Consider the following 24,649-nt stretch of genomic DNA (forward strand, 5'->3'; position numbering starts at 1 on the left):
TTCTCTCTTTCTTTCTTTCTTTCTTTCTTTCTTTCTTTCTTTCCTTTTCTTCCCAACTCTTGCTCTGTCACCCAGGCTACAGTACAATGATGTAATTTTGACTCACTGCAACTTTCACCTCCCTGGTTCAAGGTTCAAGCATTTGTCATGCTTCAGCCTCCAGAGTAGCTGGGATTAAGGGCACCTGCCATCACACCTGGCTATTTTTTTTTTTTTTGTATTTTTAATAGAGACAGGGTTTCACCATGTTGGCCAGGCTGGTCTCAAACTCTTGAACTCAAGTGACCCACCTACCTCGAACTCCCGATGTGCTATGTTAGAATCACAGGCGTGAGCCACCGTGCCTGAACAAACTGGAATATTTCTTAATAGAAATGTTAAGAAAATAAACTTAATAATTTCAACACTATTAGCATACTCAGAATATAATATAAACTTAATAGTTTATATTCAGAATATAATATGAACTTGACAGTTTTTATTCAGGATATAATATAAACTTAATAGTTTCAGAAGTTCAGCTTTCTGAGTGATAAGGTTCACCATGATTCAAAACCTCGAATATCTTTCTTCCAAAAAAATGTTCAAATCTAATACACCTTTTCTTCAAATAAACAAAAATGAACTCTCTTTTTTCCAGTGGTGACGTTTATCAGTTATTCCTAACGCAAATTTCCATTACCCCATTTATCTCACCTCAGTATATGGTAATCTACGAGCCCTGTGCCACCTTATCCATAACATAAAATGTAAAAGTGGAGAAAATAAAGAATATGTTAGCATAAATGCTAAAGTTATTAAAATACAGTTGTATTGCTAACACATCATAAATAAAAATATGGATAACTATCATAATTATTCTTGCTACTCCTGTTTTCTAGACAACGTTGGATATAGTGACTTCAATTTACTTTATCTCAGTTTTCAATGACTTTACTATTTTACGTTACTCTTTCCTGTTTTATTTGATTGTTAATTCTTAGTAATTGCAATATGCACATAGATGATCAGTAGAGTGCCTAGCTTCTCAGTTCTTTGGCACATTCTGCTTAATGATGTTCTACAATCTCTCCACCAGCCATTAGTCTCATAATCTCATGGTCACACTCTAGACCTTCTCATTACCAATATCTGTGTACCTTCCATGTCTCAGTAATGTCTGACTTACTCTTTAAACACTACCTATTATTTTTCCAGGTCACTTTCTCTTGTATCATAGCTACCTATACTACTCAGAACAATGTAGAAATGGCAGCTACCTGCATTGTTCCATATAGCAATTTCTCTGGTAACTTCAGGTTTAGGTTAAGTACAGGTAGTTAGGACTCCAGCCAATTCATGCTGTAGGACTGGTAGTTTCCTTGTCCTCTTGATATCTGTTGGGCACATCCCTACTCTAAGGCCATTGTACTGGTTACATGCAATGTTCATAAGACATATATATTTGCTATTTAAAATAATGGATGTGTTGGGATTTACTTGTTACAGTGTGTAACTTAGACTATGCTGACAGAAAAATAAATTGTCTTCTAGAAGTGCAATGTTGTTACAGCAAGATCTTAACATGTCTCTCTGTGGAATACAAGCCTGGGGGCAAGTAGTGAAGATGCAACTGGCTTGTAGGTTGGTTCCCCATGTCAGGCAGCCGTAATATATTTGACTTAACAAAATATAGCTCTAGACACAGACATTGGAAAGCAGAATTGCAATAGTGTGTATTGGTTACTGGCACTGACAGGAGACTGATGACTTAAGAAGATAAATAATTTATTTATCAATAAGTATAAAGGGGATGAGAGTGAGAGGAAGTGATTATTTTCCCTTCCCACTTTTCCACCTAGCACACAACTAGAAAAAGGTAAAATGGAAAAGCCCTGTTTGTGAAGGTCAAATTAAGGTGTGGACTTCATGCTTAAATTTTTCCAAATGTATTTAGGTGTATAAAAATGAAGCCTGAATATTTTAAAAGTATACTTCAAAATCAGATTTGACATAAGTATACAATCCAAGAAACCATTGTCACAAATAAGATTAGTAATATTGCTATTACTCTCAAATGTTTTCTTCTGATTTTTGTAATCCACCCCTCCTCTGCCTTTCCCAGCACCTGCTAGGCAACCACCGACCTGCTTTCTGTCACTTTTAAAGCCAATGAATGGATTAAAGTGTCTCAGGGTAAAGATCAAGTTAAGAATGTGGAGCCTACTTGAATTTACATCCTTTCAAATATACAAAATGCCTCAGGGAGAAGAGAATAGATATGTGACTTTCCAACTAAAACATAAAAGGTTCAAGGTAGCTGGAAAGAAACAGGGGAAAAGACACATACACGTGTTATCAATCAAAGAAATAGAAAGTTGATATTTGTATCTCAAAACTAATTGTATATATTGTTTCTGGCACAGCAAATGTATTGGAATTAAAGAAATACAATATCTGTGGATTTTTGAGAAAACTGTACTTTTACAAGAACCAGAAGACTGTATTATTTAAAACTAAAAATGTCCACTCATTGCCCCTTAGTTTCCTTGTCTAAAAAGAAAGTTGTCATCTGCTTAGCTGCCAAGGAGTAGTTTCCAGAAGCAGAATCAGAGATTGATAAAGGATCATTTCACACTCCCAGGGTTAAGAAATTGCGAACCCGTATAATTTGACTTGAGCACATCACTACCTACGTCCCCTATCCCCCTCTTTATCACCGCATATATCTCTAATCCCTGTCTTTACAAATGGGACTGGATATTATGGTGATATTGTCCTTGTTTCACTGCAGCATTTGGAATACATATCTTTCCTTTTCAGTTCGTATTTGAAATACATAACTTGTCCTTTCAATTCATAGTCACCAGATCAAACAGAAATGCATCTAGAAGAAATAAGAAAATTACCACACACCACACAGGGGTCCTGGACTTTGAGACTGATGTTGTAACTAGCTGTAGGTTTTAGGATTTTTCCTTTGTGAAGGGGTAAAGTGGAGGAAGACAGTCAAATATTTGAAGAACAGAGGAACACACTGTGATAGTCACTAAGGCTGCTGACTGAATGTGTTTAGCACTCCAAATTTCAGGCATATAGGAGTGCAGGTCCTGGACATTTTCTTCTTTACCTCTTTGACATATTTTCCTAGTTTTATTCTCCTTATATTCTCACCCTCACTCCCCTACATTGGCCTTCTGATTGTCTTGATATCTGCTATGCATATTCCTACTTTAAGGCCATTGCATTGGCCAAGTGCAGTTTCCCCTGCTTGGACAAGTATTTTCCCAGTTACCCACTGAACTACTCATTTCCTTCAAATCTTTGTTCAAACATGATGTCAGTGAGGCACAGAAATCACACTACTTCCCTCACCCTGACATTGTGGATTCTTTTTCAGTTTTCCTTTTTTTCTCCATCACATCGAACAACCTATAATATAAAATTTAACAGTTTCCTGTGGTATTTACTGCTTTTTTTTACCTTGTTCACAATGAAATGTAAGTACAACAAAGGATTTTTTTAATTTGTTGTTTTGTTCTTTTATTTTCCACGAATGTATCGCAAGTCCATGCAATTATTCTTTACATCCAGTAACATTTAATGAATACATAAGTGAATCACATGGTGATTTTTTTAGAAGAGTCAATTATATCGGTCCCTGATATTTGGGTTATATTTCTCTTTTAGGAACTTCAAGGTGAGATAAACACTGAGTGCGTTTAACACTGAGGGTTATCAGAGCAGCCTTAGGAAGGTGAAGTTTCTTTTGATAAGCTGTCAAATAGGCACCATTTTTTTTTTCACCATGGACATTTTGTTTGTCCATAAACTCCTCAGAAATCACTGAGGTTTTAGGGGACATTAGATGACTGAGATCCTCAGAGCAAGTCATCCTGTTGTTATGAATATTAAGAATATCCTTCACACTGCAGGCTTGTTATTTCAAAAACAATAAAACTATTCGTCTTTTGTTTTGTCATTCAAACTGCTAAATTGCTGCAGGTATCTCTCCAGACATGTTAGGTAGAAAATTCATCATAGGTACCAGTGCTATCACTGTAAATTTCTTTTTCCATGCTTGCTTTCCTTTTCATTTGAATGATCCTGAGGCTGTGAAACGACTCAAATCTGGAATTCGGTTAAAGGCATTTGAAAACCTGTGTGGCTTAAACCTGGTCTTTTAATAAGCAGACTCAAGAATTTTCTTTTGTCTATAGAAATTAAAGTAGGCACTTAATGAGACACCTGTATACTTTGGTACTAGGGACATTTGTCAACTTCCTCATTCCATTCTTAACTAATGAATAATTTAATTATTATTTTGATCTTACTGCCCAAGAGTTTAACTCTGTTAGTTAAATGTCCTGTCATGTCTTTGACTTTTGAGATGATACCAATTCTATTGAAATATCACTCATCTATACCATCACAGCTACCGATGACTTTAGCCTATAAGTTAAAGAAACTGCCATAAAACTACTTTTAATTTCTCAGTGCTTCGGTGAAAAGACAATTTCTCAGTCACTAAGGAGAAATACGTAGTAATAGAACAACTGTATCACATATTACAATCCACTTTAATAGTCTATGTATTTGTGTATACCACATCATTCCAAGAATTTTTCAATAACTCAACCTTGTTTCACTTCCTCACAGTAAGCCAGCCAAAGAAACAATGAGAACTCGATGCTTTATGTGTCATATTAAAACAGACTCCCTGGAAATACATTTACATTAGCGTTCTTCAACCTGAGCATTATTGACATTTAGGGCTGAAAAATTCTTTGCTTTAGGAGATTACTCTGTGCATTGTAAGACATTTAGCAAAATCTGTGGTATCTACCTGTAACTGGGTGCAGACAGTTTGGGGCGCAGCTCCCCGCCATTTGATGTGCCCGAGGTTCTTGGCCTCTCTCTTTGCCCCAAGAATGGGGAAGGGGCCCTGGTGGCCTGGTGTGTTTACAGTTCAAGTAAGTAACAGAGGCAAAGAGTTTACCAGAAAGCGATTCATTAAGCAGGGAGAGAAAGAGAAAAGGCTCCCACGCTGCCTTGGGAAGGGGAGGGGAACTGGAAGGAGATATTCCCACTGGTAGAGACGGAAAAACACCTCCCACGTTGTTGTGGGAGGGGGTCTCAGAGGGGCAAATCTGCACAGGAAAGAGGCAGTGGGGTTTCAACTTTGAAGTTATTCCTGCCCCGTTCAAGTTCTTGTCCAATGAGAAGAGTTCCTTTAAACTTCCTCTGGCGTGATTGATCTTTGACTCTGATTCCAGATTGGTTGCTTGGACCCACAACAGAACCCGTCCTTCCGGGGCTTTTGGCGGACTATCTGGACACAGGAAGCTCACCTGGAATTTCTACCTACCCCATGTGAGGGAAAGTTAGACAAAGAACTCTAGGTTCCGGGATAGGGAGGTGGATGGAGGCATGGTGCTGGGAAGTTCTTGCCTTTGAAACCACTCCCCTTGCGGACTAGGGAAGACAGGTTTATTTTCCCTAACACGGTCCCTCAGACCCATTAGAAGACGATTTTACCCTCCAGCAATTTTGAACATTAAAAATGTCTGCAGATATTGGCAAATGTCCTTGGGAGAACAAAATTTCCCCTCATTCCGAACCACTGAATAAATCAATGCATTCAGCCAAAGCCAAATTATTTTTGACTTTGTGGTAAAGGAATTTCAGAATGTGTATCTACTTACATTCTCCAGGTATTTTCTGCTATAAAGTAGTCATATCTGACAACGTTTGTGGTCTGTAGCTCCACTGGCTTCACTGGTCTCCTGAAACATGAGAGAATGTGATATTGGCTATAGACCTGAAGAGCTGAGAGATTACAGTAGAGTTAGATCTTGAGTTTGGCTTTTCCTTGAAACGTAACTTTAGGTGAGGCCACCCAGCATCATGAATTAAGGCACAGGCTGTCTTATAGTCTATAGCAGGTGGAAAAGTTTGGGTTGGCAAGAGAAGTACAGAATTTATTAATTAAAAAAAAAAAAAAAAAAAAAAAAAAAAAAAAAAACTTTTCAATAACTTTTAAATCAATCAATATATTTTTTTTAACTTCTGTAATTTTGTTCTGAAACAAATATACTTTAAAAAATGAGATAGGTTTTCATAATTCATGCTTGGCTTATGAGTAATATAGCTGTGAATATTTTGAATATACTTATTTCAATGACTTTAAAATTTACATTATTGCCATTTCTTGTGATGAAATATATTTTTATTTTTGGAATAACCTGACTCTGCTTTTATTTTAACTAATTTATTTTTTTACATTGAGTTCAATTTTATTGTGATGCATTTTCTTTTTTTTTTTTCAGGTGCTCTGTGTTTACATTTGCACTTCCAATATTAAGAATTTTAAAAGTTTATAGCATATTGTCATATAATTTCATCTGACGTTCCTGCATCCTTTAAGTAATATGATTTTGAACCCATTCCCAGGCATGTTGCAGACTTGGGGCTTTGATTTCTCAGTGTCTTTACCTCCTATGAGCCTGAATGATCAGCAGACTTATAAAATAGAACAAGGAGTTCTGAATCTTTGCCAGTCTTTTATAGGTCTTTTTTTTAATGGGATCACAGAGATCCAGATTCCACAGCAAAACATAACGTCCTTGTTTTCCATCCCTATGCAGATATTAACATCCCAACACCAGTTGTTCAGGTCTTTCTCTAGTTCTGACTTATCCGTCACCTCTCTGGCTTGAAGTCTACCTCACAAATCTTAGCTATGATTTCTATTTATTTTTCCTTCTGGTTTCTGAATAGTTTCCTCCTTGGTTTGAGCTAAACTTGTTCTGAAAGTTTATGTATTATATTTGGAATGGCAAAATGAGATGTGAGAGTTTCTACCACAAACCTGAATCTGCCATATTAAATAGAAGTCAGCACTAGGTATGCTTCAATTAGAATATATATATCATATTTTGTTTATTTTTCTGAAATACCAAAAGTCAAGATTTGACTCACCTTTCAGAGATAAATTGGTGAAAATTTGAATAATAATTCAGAATATTAGTCTCCCAATTCTATTACTTAAATAGCCTTGCATATTATCTCTTTGGATTTTTTTTTTTACTCCAATGAATTAAACAGGATAATGTACATAAATAGATGGTAGTCGATATACATTCTTTAAAAGTATATTTATTTATTCAATAACTATTTATGGAGTCTCTACCATGTACCAAGCTCTGTTTCAGTTAATAGGAATATTTCGGTGATGAATATAGCACTATTTCTCACTTTCAGTGGGTTTATATTCTAATTTGGAACTCAGAAACTACACAGATAGACACACACACATACACAGTATAATAAAATAAGTAGAATGTAATCATAGAGACACTGATAGATACACATTATACAAAAAATAAGGACGTTTATTGAATCAAATGGCAGTACCATGTTTAGTTCTTTGAGAATCTCCACAGAGGTTGTGCCAATTTATAGTCCCACTACCAGTGTATAAGTGTTCTCTTTTCTGTGTGTAGTGATAGATATGGGTATCTGTCAACAAATGATTGGATAAAGAAAATGTAGTGTGTGTGTGTGTGTGTGTGTGTGTGTGTGTGTGTCTGCATATACATATATATAATATGGTGTATATAAGATATATATATCATATAAACTATATTTGACATATACAATATATGATATACAAAATATGTAACATACATATTTTATATACACCCACACACACCTTGGAATGCTACTCAGCTTTAAATATACTAAATTGCTTCCTTTATAGTCAGATGGATGAAGCTGGAGGCCTTTATCCTAAGTGAAATGATTCAGAAAAAGAAAGTCGAAACTGCATGTTTTCTCTGATAAGTAGGAACTGAACAATGGGTACACGTGCACATGTAAACATACAGAATGGAATAATCAGTACTTGAGACTTAAAGGGAGAAGGGTCAGATGGTGGAAGGGGGCGAGGGCTGAGAAATTATCTATGGTGTACAATGCTTACTATTTTGGCGATAGCTTCCCTAACATCATCAATATCACCTCTACACAATATCTTCATATAACACAACTGTACTTGTACTCCCTAAATGTATTAAAATAAAAATAAAGTTTAGTTGGGAAAGGCTGAAGTAAGGAGGACTATTACAAATACAATGATCAAAAAAACCTCTCAAGATATAAAATTTGGACAGAATCTGAAGTAAAATTGTTAAAATATGTAGTTGGAAAGCCCGTTAAAAGACTTTTACAAGCAGAAAGAACAGGAATTCACATGCTCTGACATGGGAGCAAATTTGTCATGTTGGAAGAAAATTGAGCCCACTAGTGGGAATGCATGGAATAAAGGGGAAAGATTATTTTAGAATTGGACATTGGAATTCAGCAGGAGCCAAGGCTCATTAAAAGATGTTCACGTTCTAATCCCTGGAACTTTTGAATATGTTATGTTACATGTCAAATGGGAATTAAAATTTCAGATAGAATGAAGTTTGTTTATCAGCTTGTTTTGAGATGGGGCATATATAGTGGATTATCTGGGTGGGTGCACTGTAATCACAGATTTCCTTATAAGTAAAAGAGGGAGGCAGAAAAGTCAGTGTCAGAGGACTACAATAAGGAAGACTCAATAATCACTTCTGACTTTAAACACAAAAGAGAACCATAAACCAGATATTATAGGCAAAGTCTTGAGAACTGTAAAAAGAAAAGAAATGAATCTCTCCCAGAGCCTCAGGAAGGAATGAAGACCTGAAGACATATTTATTTCAGCCCAGTGAAATCCGTTTTGGATTTCTAATCTCCAGGACTGCAAGATAATACATGTGTGTTGATTTAAGAAATTAAGTTTGTGTTCCTTTTTTACTGCAGTAATAGGAAACAAATACAGGCCATCTCATTTAGGGCCTTTTAGGAGGCTTTAAGTAGCCCTTTAGATTTTGTTCTAACTTTGTAGGAACCCACCAGAACATATTTAGCAGGAAAATAATACAATATGCTTCATTGATTTACAGCAATACTCTAGCTAATCCATAGAGGATAGTCTAGAAAGGGCTATTAGCGTAAGCGGCAAGATTTTTAGGTAGATATTTTAATAGTTTAGATGAAAACCTATGAGGGCTTTAGTTATATTTAAATATAAAAAACTGTAGGACTGGTAAGAGCTGTAGTTCATAGGCGGTGATATAGATGTGTCCAAGAGTGGTACCTGAGGGCTGAAGAAAATAAAAAACTGGGAATTAGTGAATCCACACTATCTAAAGTCAGGGAACTGGAAGTGGATACCTTGGTAGGCTGTAGATGAAAAAGAAAAGTGGTAGAAGGAGTAAGCCATAGAATATATTCAAAATCAGAGACTGGGATAAAGAAGATCCAGAAAATTAGACCCATAAGAAATAACTTATGAAGTACATTGAAGTCTAGTAAAGTATACATGTCCTGAAATAAATTTTAAAAACAATTCCTAAAAAGTAGGAATGATTCATTGTGTCCAATGCTGCTGAAAAATGGCAATTTGAGATTGTAATTTGAGAATCAAGAATTAACCATTGTCACATACGATTATTTTGTAACACTAAAATATGTAGATTTAATACAATTTAGAGGAAAATGGCTTCTTAATCTGAATTTAAGAGAAAATGCGAGGTGAAGAAAGAAATTTTGTCTGCTATTTTTAATATTTAATATTTACTTATGTGTTGAAAATGTTCATTCCCTGAAAATTCCAGGAAGAAAAAAATGGACAAAGTGAAAGAAAATATGAAAATAATAGTGGCAACTTACCATTATTGAATAATTATAATATTTTAATTTATTGAACTTAATTTTTTCTAAGAAATATAAGTTTAATACAAGAATCCCGGGACATCCTACAATAGGATAAATAGATAGGGATAGATAATATGTGTGGATTTATCTGTCTATCAGTTTAAAGAATTAATGTCAGGATGACAATGTTACTAAGTAAAAGAGATACTTAATACTATAAAAAATGCTTTAACTATTTGTACCTCAATTTTTGTTTTTATTTGAAAACTGGAAATTTAAAGAAACTGTAAGTTAATCAGGTATGGGACTCACACCTGTAATCTCAATGCTTTGGGAGGCTGAGATAGGAGGATGGATTGCTTGAGGCTAGGTGTTTGAGAGCAGCCAGGGCAACATAGTGAGACCTCATCTGCACAAAAAAATGAAATAAGATAAAATTAACCAAGCATGGTGTCAGATGTGTGTAGTCCTAGATACTCGGGAGGCTGAAGAGGAAGGATCACTTGAGCTTAGAAGTTTCAGGTTACAGGGAGCTGAAATCATTCCATCCTGGGTGACAGAGCAAGATTTTGTTTCTTAAAAAAAAAAATGAAATGATACACGGTATTAATTAATGAAAATGTTTAAACATTTGCTGAAAAACAAATTATGCTAAGATGTCCTCTGTTAAACATGTGGTATCAGAAATCAAATTTCCAGACGGATGTCTGCAAAATTGTAAACTAGAAAAGCCCCAGGCTCTTATTCTGTCATAGAAACCTTTTAAAAAAATAACCAAAACCACAAGAATTCTCAAAAACTAAACTTGAGGCTGGCTAAAGAAACTTTATAAGCACTCTTAAAAGGAGTTAAAGCACTGCAGAAAGCAAGAAACATCTGTCAGAAGAAAGTCACCTTCAAAACAGTCAGACATTTAATGGTATTTTTACTTTCCTTGTCCTGCTAGCTCCCCAGCCTGGTACAATTTTGCTCTGAAGGAAGCAGTATCCTAGTTCTTAATACCGTCATTTTAATAGAAAGGAGCAGAAAATACCCTATTTGCAATGATCCAAGCTGTCTGGAGGCAGCCAGAAGGACGAGTCTCTGTTTCAACCAACTCAGAGCTCAGGTGAGGGAGTAGAATACAGTATTCTAACTTGGATCCCAGGCAGCACTTGAATCTAAATGCTACTTTAACTAACTGCAGAGATACAAAAACTCACAGACTAGGGCAAGAAATTAGAAAAGAAGACACAATAAAACATGTAAGGCCCCTCAAAATCTATGAAAAAACTCTTCAGGAAATTAGGAAATTCAAAACCATTTATGTATACAGGATAATCAAAAAAGCCACACTCAGGCCCAGAGAAGATGAAAACTCAGAAAAGACATAAAAATATGTAAAGTTTCTACCTCAGCCTGATGACAAAGACTAAAACATATCCAATGAATAAGCAGAGGACTGTCTCAACACAGTTTGCTAAAACTGAAAGAGGTTGCTGATTTTTTTTTTTAATGCCCAGTTTTTCAAAACCAAAAAATTATAGGCACAAAAGAAACAGGGAAACATGATCCCTTCAAAGAAAAAAAAAATCCAGATTGCATTCCTGAGGATAGACAGACATTGGGTTTGCTAGACCAAGACTTTAACAAAATTGTTTTAAATGTGCTAAGATAGCTAAAGGAAAAGTAATTAAATCACGAAAATGGTACGTGAAAAAATGTGAATTTCAATAAAGAGATTTGAAAAATTATTTAAAAAAGAATGAAACAAAAATTCTGAATCTAAAATTTACCTTAATGGAGTAGAAAAATGTACTAGGACATCTCACCAGAAGATTTCAACATACAGAAAAGATAATCCAGAATTGAAGATACTACATTTGAAATTATTGATTGTGAGGATCAGAGAACAAAAAGAACAAAGAAAATTGAACAAAGCCTAAGAGACATATGCCATATATCAAGCAGACCAATCTATACATTATAGAACTCTTAGAGAAGAAAGAGGTGGAGAGTCTTCAAGGAAATGATGGCTGTAAAATTTTCTAATTTAAGAAAATACCTCAATATGCATATATAAAAAAACTCAACAAGCTACAATAGGATAAATCTAAAGACACCAACACCAAGACACATTACAATTAAACTTTTGAAAGACAAAGATGAGAGGAGAATCTAGAAAAAGCAACATAAATGAAATTCACCACATCCAAGTGATTCTCAATAAGAATAGCAGCCAACTTCTACTTTGTTTTTTACAGGGCTAAACTAATATATAATCTCACCGCAGAGTATAGACATTCCCTTTTCTCTGCAACATTGCCAACACCTGTTATTTTTTGACGTTTTGATAGAAACCATTCTGACTGGTGTGAGATAGTATTTCACTGTGTTTTTGATTTGCATTTCTCTGATGATTAGTGATGCTGAAATTTTTTTCATGTTTGTTACCTAATCATATGTTTTCTTTTGAGAAATGTCTGTTCATGTTTTTTGTCCACTTTTTACTAGGATTGTTTGTTTCAGTATTGTTGATAATTTCTCTATATATTCTGGATTTTAGTGCTTTGCTGAAGGCATAGTTTGCAAATATTTTCTCACATTCTATAAGTTACTATAAGTTACTGTATACCCTATTGATAGTCTGTTGTTATGCAGAAGCTTTTTAGTCTCAGCAGAATCTTTCAAGGCCATAGGAGTTGGATAATACACAGCCAAGTGTCACATGAAAATGAGACACATTCTGAGAAATATGTCATTAGGTGATTTTCATCAATGTGTCAACATCATAGAGTATACTTACACAAACCTAGATGGTAACATCTAAGCTCTATGGGATAGTTTATTGCTCCTAGGCTGCAAACCTATACAGCATGTTACTGTACCGAATACTGTAGGTCATTGTAACACAATGATTTTTGTGTATTTAGATATGTGTAAACATAGAAAAGATGCTGGAAACATGCAATATAATAATAAAAAATGGTACAATTGTATAGGGTACTTTCCATGAATGGAGTTTGCAGGACTGGTAGTTGCTCTAGGTGAGTCAGTAAGTTGTGAGTAAATATGAAGACCTAGGATATTATCGTACACTACTCTAGATTTTATTAACCCTACACTGAGGCTAAAATCAATTTATTAAAAATTACTCTTTAATAATAAATTAATCTTAGCTTATTTCAAATCTTTACTTTGTTAACTTTAATTTTTTAAATGTTTTATTTCTGTAGTAACAAAACACAAACACATTATAAAACTGTATAAAAATGTATTTCATATATTTATTCTATAAACTTTTCTATTTTTAATTTCATTTTACTTTTAAGCTTTTTTTGGCTAAAAAGTAAGACACAAACACACACATTAGCCTAGGCCTGCAGAGGGTTAGGATCATGGATATCACTGTCTCCCACCTTCAAATCTTGTCCCAATGGAAGGTCTTCAGGAGCAATAACATGCACAGAGCTGTCATCTCCTATAATAACAATGCTTTCTTCTAGGATACCTCCTGAAGGACTTGCCTGAGGCTGTTTCAAAGTTAACCTTTTTATTTTTAATAAGTAGAAGGAATAAACTCTAAAATACTGATAAAAGTATAGTTCAGTACATACATAAACCAGTATCATAGGCATTTATCATTATTAATTATATCATTATTAACCTGTACTGCCTGTAAATGTATAATACTTTTATACAACTGGCAGTGTACCAGATTTGTTTAGAACAGCATCACCACAAACACAGGAGCGATGCATTGTGCTATGATGTGAAAATGGCTACAGTTTCACTAGATGAGAGGAAACATTTTGCTCCATTCCAATAGAAAGGAACCACTGTCCTATATGTCTGTCATGACCAAATTGTTGTTATGTGGTGCATGACTATATTTAAAGTGCCGGGGGTGAGGGGAACAGTCAACTGTGAATTCTAGAAGGAAATTTATGTAAATATAAAAGAAACATGAACAATTAGGGTTTAAAAAGGCTTTAAAGATTTTTATTTGAGTGTTATTGAATTTATAGATCAATTAGGGTATTATTGTTATGGGATCTTTAGGGTGTGTATTTTCTGGCTGGAAACTTCTGTGGCCAGTGGTGGCTTTGCCCGAGTTTTGATCAGGCCCACTGGGGCCACTTGGCCTGGCAGGATGTGCTTGGCTCATGATTCTGGCCTGGATCCCATACCTGTCAAGGCAGACTGTATGGAGTGGTGAGGGGTCTGTGAGCCAGGGTGGAGTCTCACCATTGTGCAGTCAGACATCCTGGCTGCTGCAGTCACGCGGGCAGCTCCAGGTACTAGCATGGGTGCTAGCTCTCTGTGAGACTATGGCCAGACCAAGCACACTGCAGGTTGCTTCCACAGCTGGCACTGGAAAACATGGTGGTTCCTGGAAGCCTGGGGATGCCAAGAACTGCAGGGCCCCAAAGAGGAAGTCACAGACCTGGTTCGAGGACCTCCCAGGCCTGGGCTCCCCAAAATGGCCGTCACTCTTATTTTCTTCTCTTCACCTTCAATGTGGTGAGCAAGGGGCATGTCTGGGCCCTGTTCGTGTTATAGCTCTCTTAGCCTCAATTGGCAGATCCCAAGTTCTTGTCCTCCACCCAGGGAGAATGAAGTATGCAGACAAATGAGGGTGAGCAAGACAAACAGAAGTTTTGAGCAACAAGAGCTCAGAGGAGGGCCTGGAGTGGATAGCTTCTTTTGCAGCTGGTTGTCCCGATATCTGTTTAGCTCTGGCTGAGCATAGGACTTTTATGGGCCTCAGAGGGGAGAAAATGAGTGATGATTGTTCCCTGGGCAGTCATGGACAGGCCTGAAAAAGGACCACAAGTTTCCACTCTGGTCCAGGGGAGTGAGACCCATGCCTTCACGGCATATCTGGCCTGAAATTTGGGCATCACCAGACACCCACCCTCTTTTGCCCAGGAATCCGTCTGCCTCATGCTGCCATTCACGGCACCCAGGCTTGGCCCTGACTTTGTTCCGAGATTGTGGGAGGGAGAAACTAGGTAGCAGTATCAGGCACTTTGGAGCCTACAAGAGGTGCAGGTGGGGAGGTGAGCTGCTGCCTTCTCTGTGGAGTAGGAGGCCTGAGTCTGCAGCACCATTTAGGTGGCTGTAGCTGTCCCTGGGGTCATGGGCATGGCTCCCTCCTGCTCTTGGGCTCCATAGAGTGTGCAGCCCAGCCCATGCCTCCCTGCTGCAGTCAGCATGATGGCAGCTGCAGGCCATCTGGAGCAGCCTCTGCCATCATAATGATAACAATATTACTTAGATATGCTATTTCTTAATTTTTTAGTTGTTCCTTACTTTCAACAATATTTTATAGTTTTAACATATTAATATATCTAACATGTTTTTAATTAAATTTATTATTAAGTATATTAGTTTTCCAGTGCTGCCAAAACAAATTATCACATACTTGGTGGGTTAAAGCGACAGAAGTTTTCTTTCATCTTTCTAGAGGCCAGAGCCCAAAATCAAGATGTCAGCAGGCCTAGACTCCTTCTGGACGCTCTAGGGGAGCTTCCTTTTCCTCCAGTTTCAATAGGCTTTCAACATTCTTTGGTTCATGGCAATATCTCTCCAAACTCTGCCTCTATTTTTACATGGCTTTCTTATCTGTGTTTCTAAGGACATTTGTCATTAGGTTTAGGGAATATTTAAATAAACCAGTATATTCTCAATTTGAGATCCTTAATTTATTTACAACTGTAAATGTTTTTTGTTTGTTTGTTTGTTTTAAGAAAGCATTCACAGGGCTTGGGAATTAGGGTGTGGCCATATCTTTCAGAGGCTACAACCCATTTTATTAAGTATTTTACATTGTTTAATAATATTGTGGATTGTTTATTTTTAATTCCATCAAAATATAGTTATAAAAAAGAAACAAAATGAGTACAACTTATTTTTATATATTGACCTTTAATCATAAAACTTGATAAACTTACTTGTTAGTTATACTTGTTTTGCAATGTGAGATTCCCCCAGATAATCTATGTAGATAATTGTAACCATTTTGAATAAAGATAGCTTTTCTTCCAGCTTTTTAACTTTTATTTATTTATTTTTGTTTTGCTTTATTTCACTGGTAATGTACTCCAGTACAATTTTGAATATAAGGATAAAAGTGGTCAGAACCTTTTTTATTCAGTCTCTATGAAAAAGGGGTTCAATATTTCACCAACAGATATGTTTTTATAGTTTATCTGGAGGATGTCCTTATTTAGTTGAGAGACTACCATTCTGTTGGAAGAAAAGTCATGAAAATGAGATACCAATTTGTAACTCTAAATTATGAAATGTTTTTTAAATGCTCATGAGTGTTTTCCTTGTAAGTTTATAGTAAATATGCAAATATATGCAATTTTATGTAAAATTGCATAAAATAATTAGACAAAAATATGTATATATTTTAATCCTATAATTTAAATACAGTAGATAAAAATGATTGAGATGGCTGGTTGCGGTGGCTCAGGTCTTTAGTCCTAGCACTTTAGGAGGCCAAGGTGGGTGGATCAGGAGATCAAGATACGGAGGCCACACTGGACAACATGGTGAAACACTACCTCTACTAAAAATACAAAAATCAGCTGGGCATGGTGGCATGCGCTTGTAGTCGCAGCTACTTGGGAGGCTGAGGTAGGAGAATGGCTTGAACACAGAAGGTGAAGGTTACAGAGAGCCGAGATTGCATCACTGCACCTCCAGCCTGGTGGTAGTTACAGATATTTATTTGGCAATGGGTTATTTTCGGATAAATTCATTATCTATGAATGATCACATGGATGTAATTAAAATTTAGGTTACAATTTGAAACTGTTCAGAGCTATTATAAAAAATAACTGATTTGACATAAGCATAATTCTAGAAGTTTTAAACTATAAAGTCTTTGAATTTTACAAAGGCTTATATATGCCTTTTCAAAATATAAAATCACATTTCTAATGCCTATGCTTACAGATATCTTTAGCAGATCTTCTCAGAGAAGTTGTGTTTTCTATTGCATTATCCACCTTTGAAAGTGGTTTAATGTTTCAGCAGGTTTTGAAGGATTCTAAATGATTCTTTAAATTTGGCAAGACCTGCTTGTCTGTCTAGATTGATTTCTATGTGAAAATGTCATTGTTCATAATCTGTCCCCAAATATTCAATTTAGAACTCTCAGAATCTTTGAAATTAGAAAGAAGTCTGGGAACGAATTAATTAGAATAAAAAGACTATCTATTGTTAGTTAGCTCAAAGTATGTCTGATGTTGCTACCATACATGGTATACTAAGTTAACTTGTAACTTCTGAGACTAACATGACTGAGAAGTTTTGTGCTGATTCCTAGGCCTCACCCTCAGAAATTATAACTTATTTGTTCTGGGGTAGGGCTCCAGCCTGAGATAATTTTAAAGCCCCACAATTGATACTAATGTTTACTCTAGGCTAACCCTCCTGGTGTACATGTAGTGATACCAAGTCTAATTCCCTTTTTCCTCATAGAGCTTATGGTAGGGAGAATTTGTAAAATGACCACGAAGAAATCCCACTTTGATGCCCAGAAACAGAATATTATGCTATATCACTTTGGTGATCGTGTTATTTTATACAGCATAGTTGATCCTAAGACAAGGAGTGCATATCTGGTAGTTTTGGTATAATTACACAAGCTCTTAAAAGCATAGCACTATATCCACATGATAGTAGCAGGAAATGTGAAACAGGTTCAAAGCACAATGATGATTTAATGTGCTACTGTTAGCTCTGAGGATGGACTTGGTTCCATAAAAAGAAACTGGAAAATACCCTCTAGAAGCTGAAGTCAGCCCCTTACTAAAAACTGTTAAGGAATTGAGGTCTTCAATTATACAATCTCAAGGAACTAGATTTCACCAACAATTTCAATGAATTTGGAATCTGATTTTTCTTCAGATACTCCAGATAACAGCTTAGCTTGGATGACACCCCAATTTTGATCTTCAGGGGCACTAAGCAGAGAACAGTCGAGCTTGCCTGGAGTTTTTACCTACTAAACTATAAGCTAATGAGTATTCTTTTAAGCCACTAACTTAGTGATATTTTTAATCAACAATAGAAAACTAAAATATTCTTCAAAGAAACTATTTAAACCACATCCCTAGACCTTTTATTCCTGTTTTTGTAAAACAAACTCAAACTTTAGTTTTTATGTCAAATATTCTCTACTATGCTGTATGTCAATATGACTTCTGCTAATTAACCGTCCCCCTATTTCTTTCTGCCTGCAGAAACTACAATTCATACTCAGTGAGTTTATTACTCCTTGTGAAGAAATTTCCTGCTGCTTCTTTCATGGCTGAAACATATTTCTTCCCCAAGGATGTCACTGTCTCTTTAGCCTTTCAAATCATGCTCTTCACTTCTGCTTCTCGAGCAATTCTCTATCACCTTTCAGGAAAACTGATGAAACAAACAACCACCATAATAAAAGCTACAGAAAGTCTATTATCCCTATTAGTCTTTAAATAATATCCTCCCCCCAATCTTCTGCTTACTCCTAATAGTTGACATCTGTTGAATTTTTAGTAATTACTTCGCTTTCACAAAAAACACTAGTCAACTATTTGAGTAGCTTATCCATACACTATGTGGAAAACTTTCATTCTGATAAATTTGTCTTGCAGTTTGGAAACCTCCTAATCCTCCTAATTTATAGTGACCTATTTTTTTAATGCTTTCTCAGCATACAGGAACTTTTGATGCCCTGCTGCCATTCTAATCTCTAAAATTATCAATTCAAACATAAGAAAAATTGTACAAAAATGTTTCTTTCTCATCAGGACATCTAGTTCACCGATCCTTCTCCTTTCTGTCAGTTCTTTCTTCATTTCTTTTCTTATTTAGCATAAAGTTCATAGCACACTTATCCATTAACAATCTGAATTCCCTTGAATTTTCATTGTCATTGAATGGCAAAAATACTAATGAATAATTTTTTGAGTGCTTTGTTAGATATAGTCATAATAAAAGATGTTGCAAATGTGATTAAAAAAAAGGATCAATAACCTTAAATATGACCTCAGCAGAGTTTGACATTTTATTCCTACTGGCATAATACTATGTTCAAATATGTTTTATTCTTACAACTATAATTCTGTGATAAAATCCAATACCTCAATTTGCAAAAACAAGCACTTCAATACTTTTCCACTTTTACAAATATTTGACCTTATCCCACGGAGTCCTCTCCATGTAAGATAAGACTTTTACCAAACTTCCATGTCTCTCTATATCTATGACTCCTCTTCTGTTACAATGCAAAAGGTGACTCTTCAACTACTTTAGAGGATTCTCCAAACTATACATTGAGTTACAGTTCTTATTTCAACTTTAAGATTGTAAATTTTGGCTGTTCTCCCTATGCAATAGCTACTTTTTTGTTTATTTACTGCTCTAATAAACTTGTTTATACTTTACTCTGTAATAAATAAATGAATGAATAAATAAACTAATTGGAAAGAGTTTAAATTTCAACTATTTGCTCTTGTACATTCAATACCTCCACTTCACCCAATCAGAGTATCTCTTACCTTAAAGAAACATGCTAAACACACAATATTGATCACAAAACATTTTCCTGTTTCCTGACCTAGTCATCTCCTTTCTTACATAGATGACTTTTTTTTCTTCATCAACTTATTTATCAGATGCTAATCTGTTTCGAGCATAACTTATGCCTCTAGTCTCATTAAGGTTATCAGTGACTTCTATGTCTTTATATTTCTTGGATATTTTATAAATTTTATCTTCATTGACTTTTCAGGAATACTGAAAATCTTTCTTACTTTGGATTTCCTGACAAAACTGCTGGTTTTCTTCCTGTTACTGTGGTCACTCTTTGTTTGTTTTCTTTGCTGTTATATCTTCATTTACTCAGCCACTAGTGTTGGGGTTCATTGAAACTTTGGGGCCTTCTTCTTCTCAATATTTCTATTTTTAGGCTGATTTATTTACTAACAAGATATAAATAAATAGTTTCCAAATTAATGTCTCTAGTCCTGGTATCTTATCTGAATCATAAACATGTACCAATCCCAAACACAACACTGGAAAACTAAACTGATGATCTTTTTGTCCCTCTGTCAATTAAAATGGTCCTCCTCTATCCTTCTACGGTTTCTTATCCTAGTGAAAGGAACTTTTCTCAAATAGCTCCACAGGACCACAGACTTAGAAGTCAATATTGTATCCTTCTTTTTTTTCTTTCAACCTATAATCCAATACATCACTTAGACTGTTGACTTTCCTGCTAATAAATTCCATTTACATACCTCCTTAATTCCCCCACTTTGCCTGCCTTAATTTTGTCTAGCAGCTTTTGCTTCTACTTGAGCCATTTTTTCAGTATTTAATGAAAGTCACTTTTTTTCTATTTTTGTTGTTGTCGACTTAATTTTAACATTTATTTGAAATGAAAATACTAGAAGCTGGAATATGAATGCAATTCAATGTAAGTGTCTAATTTTGAAGCTTCACATACAATACCTCCTTTAAATACTCACTGGATGCTTCACAGAAAAATCAAATGTATACTCTTTTAGGCAAGACAAAAACAAAACCAAAACCGAAGCTACAAATTAATACTAATATATGTACTGAAAGTCCTCTACTTTAGTTACAGTTTGAAGATCATTTCAATATTATTCAGAACTTTTAAACAGAGCATTATCTTTGCTCCTTGTCACCACGAGCAAGCAAACATGGAGTATGATGAAAGGAATGCAGAGGACATACCACACCAGGCGCCAGCTTTTTGGCTACCAAAAACACATAATAAGATAAATTTTTATTTCGTTTTGTAATGAGTTACTCTCAAGATTAGTTGAACATCAAACACATTAATGCATCCTAATTTCCACATATATTTGGTCATTTAGAAGCAAATTTTAGCACTCTGTAAGGAGTTTATGTAACTCCCCTTGCTGTAACATCAGGTAAACATTTTTTTTTTTTTTTTAATCGATGGAGTCTTGCTCTGTTGCTCAGGTGACATCGTGAAGTGCAATGATCTTGGCTCACTGGAGCCTTTGCCTCCTGGGTTCCTGGGTTCAAGCAATTCTCCTGCCTCAGCCTACCCAGTAGATGGACTTATAGGCAGAAAGCCACATTTCTTAATCTAAAAATTGAGTTTGGTCCTTTACTAATATGTTCCTTATTCTTTTCAAATATATTATTTTTCCTTTGGATATTTATTGTTTTTACGTATCAATGGTCTATTTTGTTGTGAGATTTTATTAAAATAGCAGGGGTTGGGGTATTGGGGAGGGATAGCATTAGGAGTAATAATTAATGTAGATGATGGGGCAATGGATGCAGCAAACCACCATGGCAAGTGTATACCTATGTAACAAACCTGCGTGTTCTGCACATGTACCCCAGAACTTAAAGTATAATAAATAAAACAAATAAAAACCATTCTTTTTTAAAGTGCTAAATTTAAGTTAATTCTGACTTCAAACTCTAAACTTAAATAAAAATTGTGTGCCTAATGTATTTTTATTTTTTAAAACAAAATATATGAGTACTAATCACAAAATTTAATGTAATTATAACAGGCTATATCACAAAATTCAAAAGAAATATGCTCCATTATGTTTACTTACTTTTGACCTGTGATTAAAAATTTTCTCTTTTTGATTATCATTGTCACAACTTTTTACAGATTTCATTTATATTGAGTAACTATTAATTTCTTGTTGATGCTCAAATACAGTCAAGTTGATGGCAATATGAGATTCTGCAGTCCTCTAAATTTATAAGTATGCTTTCTCTCTGGCAACAAAAAGTCTCAAGTTATGCTTTCCTTGCCCTAGATATAAAATAAGACTTGATTTTTTTCAAGTCTCTGGTTCTGCTCATTGAAAAATAGTACCTGAAAACAAAAAATCTAGGAACTAAAGAATACTTGTCAAAATTTTCAGTTAGAAAAAATATGTTTTTAATAGCCATGAGTTTATTTATATTTCCTAACAGATTGACTAATGTACAATATATAATAACTATAATAATTAATCTAATTATTTTAATTCACATAGATTTGTAACTAATTTTTTGTCATTCAATAAACAGTATAATTATCTCATTAAAATGCATAATTTATAATAAAACTAGCATTCATGTTTATTTGTTATATCTTTTAACATTAAAAATAATTCTAAATAGACTTTTTCTTCTTTAGAAAGCTGCCTAATTTAGAAGCTTAGCTTAGTCTCGTATTTTGGAGTTACTAAGTCTTTTTAAGTCATTAGCCTTGTTTTATATTGTTGTTTATTTGGATTACAGCTGGGCAATTATTTTTGTGGTTAGATAAGTCTTGAAAGTCATGAAAACATTGGTAATGCCAAGCATAGTGAAAACTATTTCTAAGCTTGCATGTGAATTATTGAAAAGGAAGCAAAATCTAACCCTAGGCTGACTCATGAGAAGCAGCTTCCAACCAAACTGAAAAATTAATCTGAATTTTCTTAAATTTTATATAAATGGATTAAAAGTATGTAGTCTTTCATTTTGCCTCTATTAGAGCAAAATTATTTCGAGATGCTTCCACATTGTAGGATGTATTCATAGTTCATTTTGTTTGTATGAGTAGCAATACATTCTATGGAATCACTACATTTAGATGAGTAATTAACTAGATGAAGGAATATGAATATTTTTCCAGATTTTTTCCTTTACAGGTAAAGCTACTATAAGACTTCAACTAAAATCATTGTATGGAAATATGCTCTCATTTCCATTGGGTAAAAGCGAGGAATGGACTGGATCATATGACAGGTGAATATTTAACTTTTAAGACACTAGCAAACAATTTTCTTTTTTTTTTTTTTTTTTTGAGACGGAGTTTCGCTCTTGTTACCCAGGCTGGAGTGCAATGGCACCATCTCGGCTCATCGCAACCTCCGCCTCCTGGGTTCAGGCAATTCTCCTGCCTCAGCCTCCTGAGTAGCTGGGATTACAGGCACGTGCCACCATGCCCAGCTAATTTTTTGTATTTTTAGTAGAGACGGGGTTTCACCATGTTGACCAGGATGGTCTCGATCTCTTGACCTCGCGATCCACCCGCCTCTGCCTCCCAAAGTGCTGGGATTACAGGCTTGAGCCACCGCGCCCGGCGCAAACAATTTTCAAAAGTGGTTACACTATGTTACATTCCTACCAACTCTGTATAAGAGCTCCATTTTCCTACATACGGCCTGATAATAGGTGCAGTAAATATATTTTAGTTATTATTTAATTTTAGACATTCTGCTGGGTCTATAGTAGTATTACTATAAATTATTTTTACAGTTTTCCAATAATGTATGATATTGAGCTTTTTTCATAATCCTTATATTCCATGTACTCATCTTCTTTGGAGAAATTAGTGTTCAGATTTTTTAACCAAATTTTTATTGTTTTCCTATTATTAAATTTGGAGTATGCTTTATATAGTTTGGACAGAAGTTATTCAATGGATATGTGCTTTGTAAATATTTTCTCCCAACATATGGATTATCTTTTTTAAACTTAACAGTGTGTTTCAAGGAGCAAAAGATTTTACTTGGTAAAGCTTAATTTTATATATTGGTATTTTATGAATAATGCTTGTGGCATCATGATATTTAAAACATCTACTTATGTCAAATGTTCTTCTGCAAGTTTCATAGTTTCAGTTTTATATTTAGGCCTATGACATTTAGAGTTAGTTTGTATATATGTTGTATGAATTCAAATATGCTTTTGCACATGGGTATCCATCATGTTTATTGAAGACTGGCATTTCTCCATGTAATTGTCTTTGTACCTATTGTGAAAATCAATTTTCCATATGTGTTCTATTTCTGTAGTCTTGTCTGTTTTATTTGCTTATCTTTATGCTGATTTTATATTAACTATTAACCTTTACAATCAATTTTGAATTTAGATAGTACTACAAATTTGTTCTATTTCAAAGTTGTTTTAGCTATTCTAAGTTCTTTAAATTTTTTAATGAAATTTATAATAATTTTGTTAATTCCCTTAAAAGTATGCCAACTGTGTTTTTTTTATTATACTTTTAAGTTCTGGGGTACATATGCAGAACGTACAGGTTTATTACATAGGTATATACATGGCATAGTGGTTTGCTACAGGCATCACCTCGTCACTTACGTTAGGTATTTCTGCTAATGCTATCCCTTCTGTATCCCCTCCCAACCCTTGCTATCCCTCCACTAGCCCCACACCCATTGACAGGTCCCAGTGTGTAATGTTCCCCTTCCTGTGTCCATGTGTTCTCATTGTTCAACTCACACTTATGAGTGAGAACATGAGGTGTTGTTTGGTTATCTGTTCTTGTGTCAGTTTTCTGAGAATGATAGTTTCCAGATTCATCCATGTCCCTGCCAAGGACATAAACTCATCCTTTTTTAGGGCTGCATAGTATTCTGTGGTGTATATGTGCCACATTTTCTTTATCCAGTCTATCATTGATGGGCATTTGGGTTGGTTCCAAGTCTTTGCTATTGTGAACAGTGCTGCAATAAACATATGTGTGCATGTGTCTTTATAATAGAACGATGCATAATCATTTGAGTATATACCCAGTAATGAGATTGCTGGGTCAAATGGTACTTCTTTTTTAAATCCTTGAGGAATTGCCACGCTGTCTTCCACAATGGTTGAACTAATTTACTCTCCCACCAACAGTGTAAAAGCACATAATATTGCATTGAATCTAATGGCAAATTTGAAAGATTTATATTGTAAGTATTTAGTGTTTTGACACTTGGTTATATATCTCTCTTCATTTAGTTAAGTCTTCTTTAATTTTTCTCAGCAGGTTTTATAGTTTATGGTGTACAGATTTTTCACTTTTAATACAAATTTTATTTTCCATTTTGATGCTATTGTAAATGGCATTCAAAAAATATTTTCCAATTGTTTGCTGCCC

General features: G+C 34.9%; 1 protein-coding gene across 1 annotated transcript in view; it reads left to right on the top strand.

Moving 5' to 3' along the window:
• The window catches only part of LOC116550642 (nuclear receptor corepressor 1-like), an 83,898-nt gene that overhangs the window by 46,451 nt on the left and 12,798 nt on the right, over window positions 1-24,649 (top strand). Inside the window, 1 exon segment of the mRNA XM_032276662.1 lies at window positions 1,198-1,288. Within this exon segment, the coding sequence (XP_032132553.1) occupies window positions 1,198-1,288 (91 nt within the window).

The sequence above is a fragment of the Sapajus apella genome, unplaced genomic scaffold (genome assembly GCF_009761245.1).
Source record: "Sapajus apella isolate SASKATOON/1434 unplaced genomic scaffold, GSC_monkey_1.0 scaffold8, whole genome shotgun sequence".
NCBI lineage: Eukaryota > Metazoa > Chordata > Mammalia > Primates > Cebidae > Sapajus > Sapajus apella.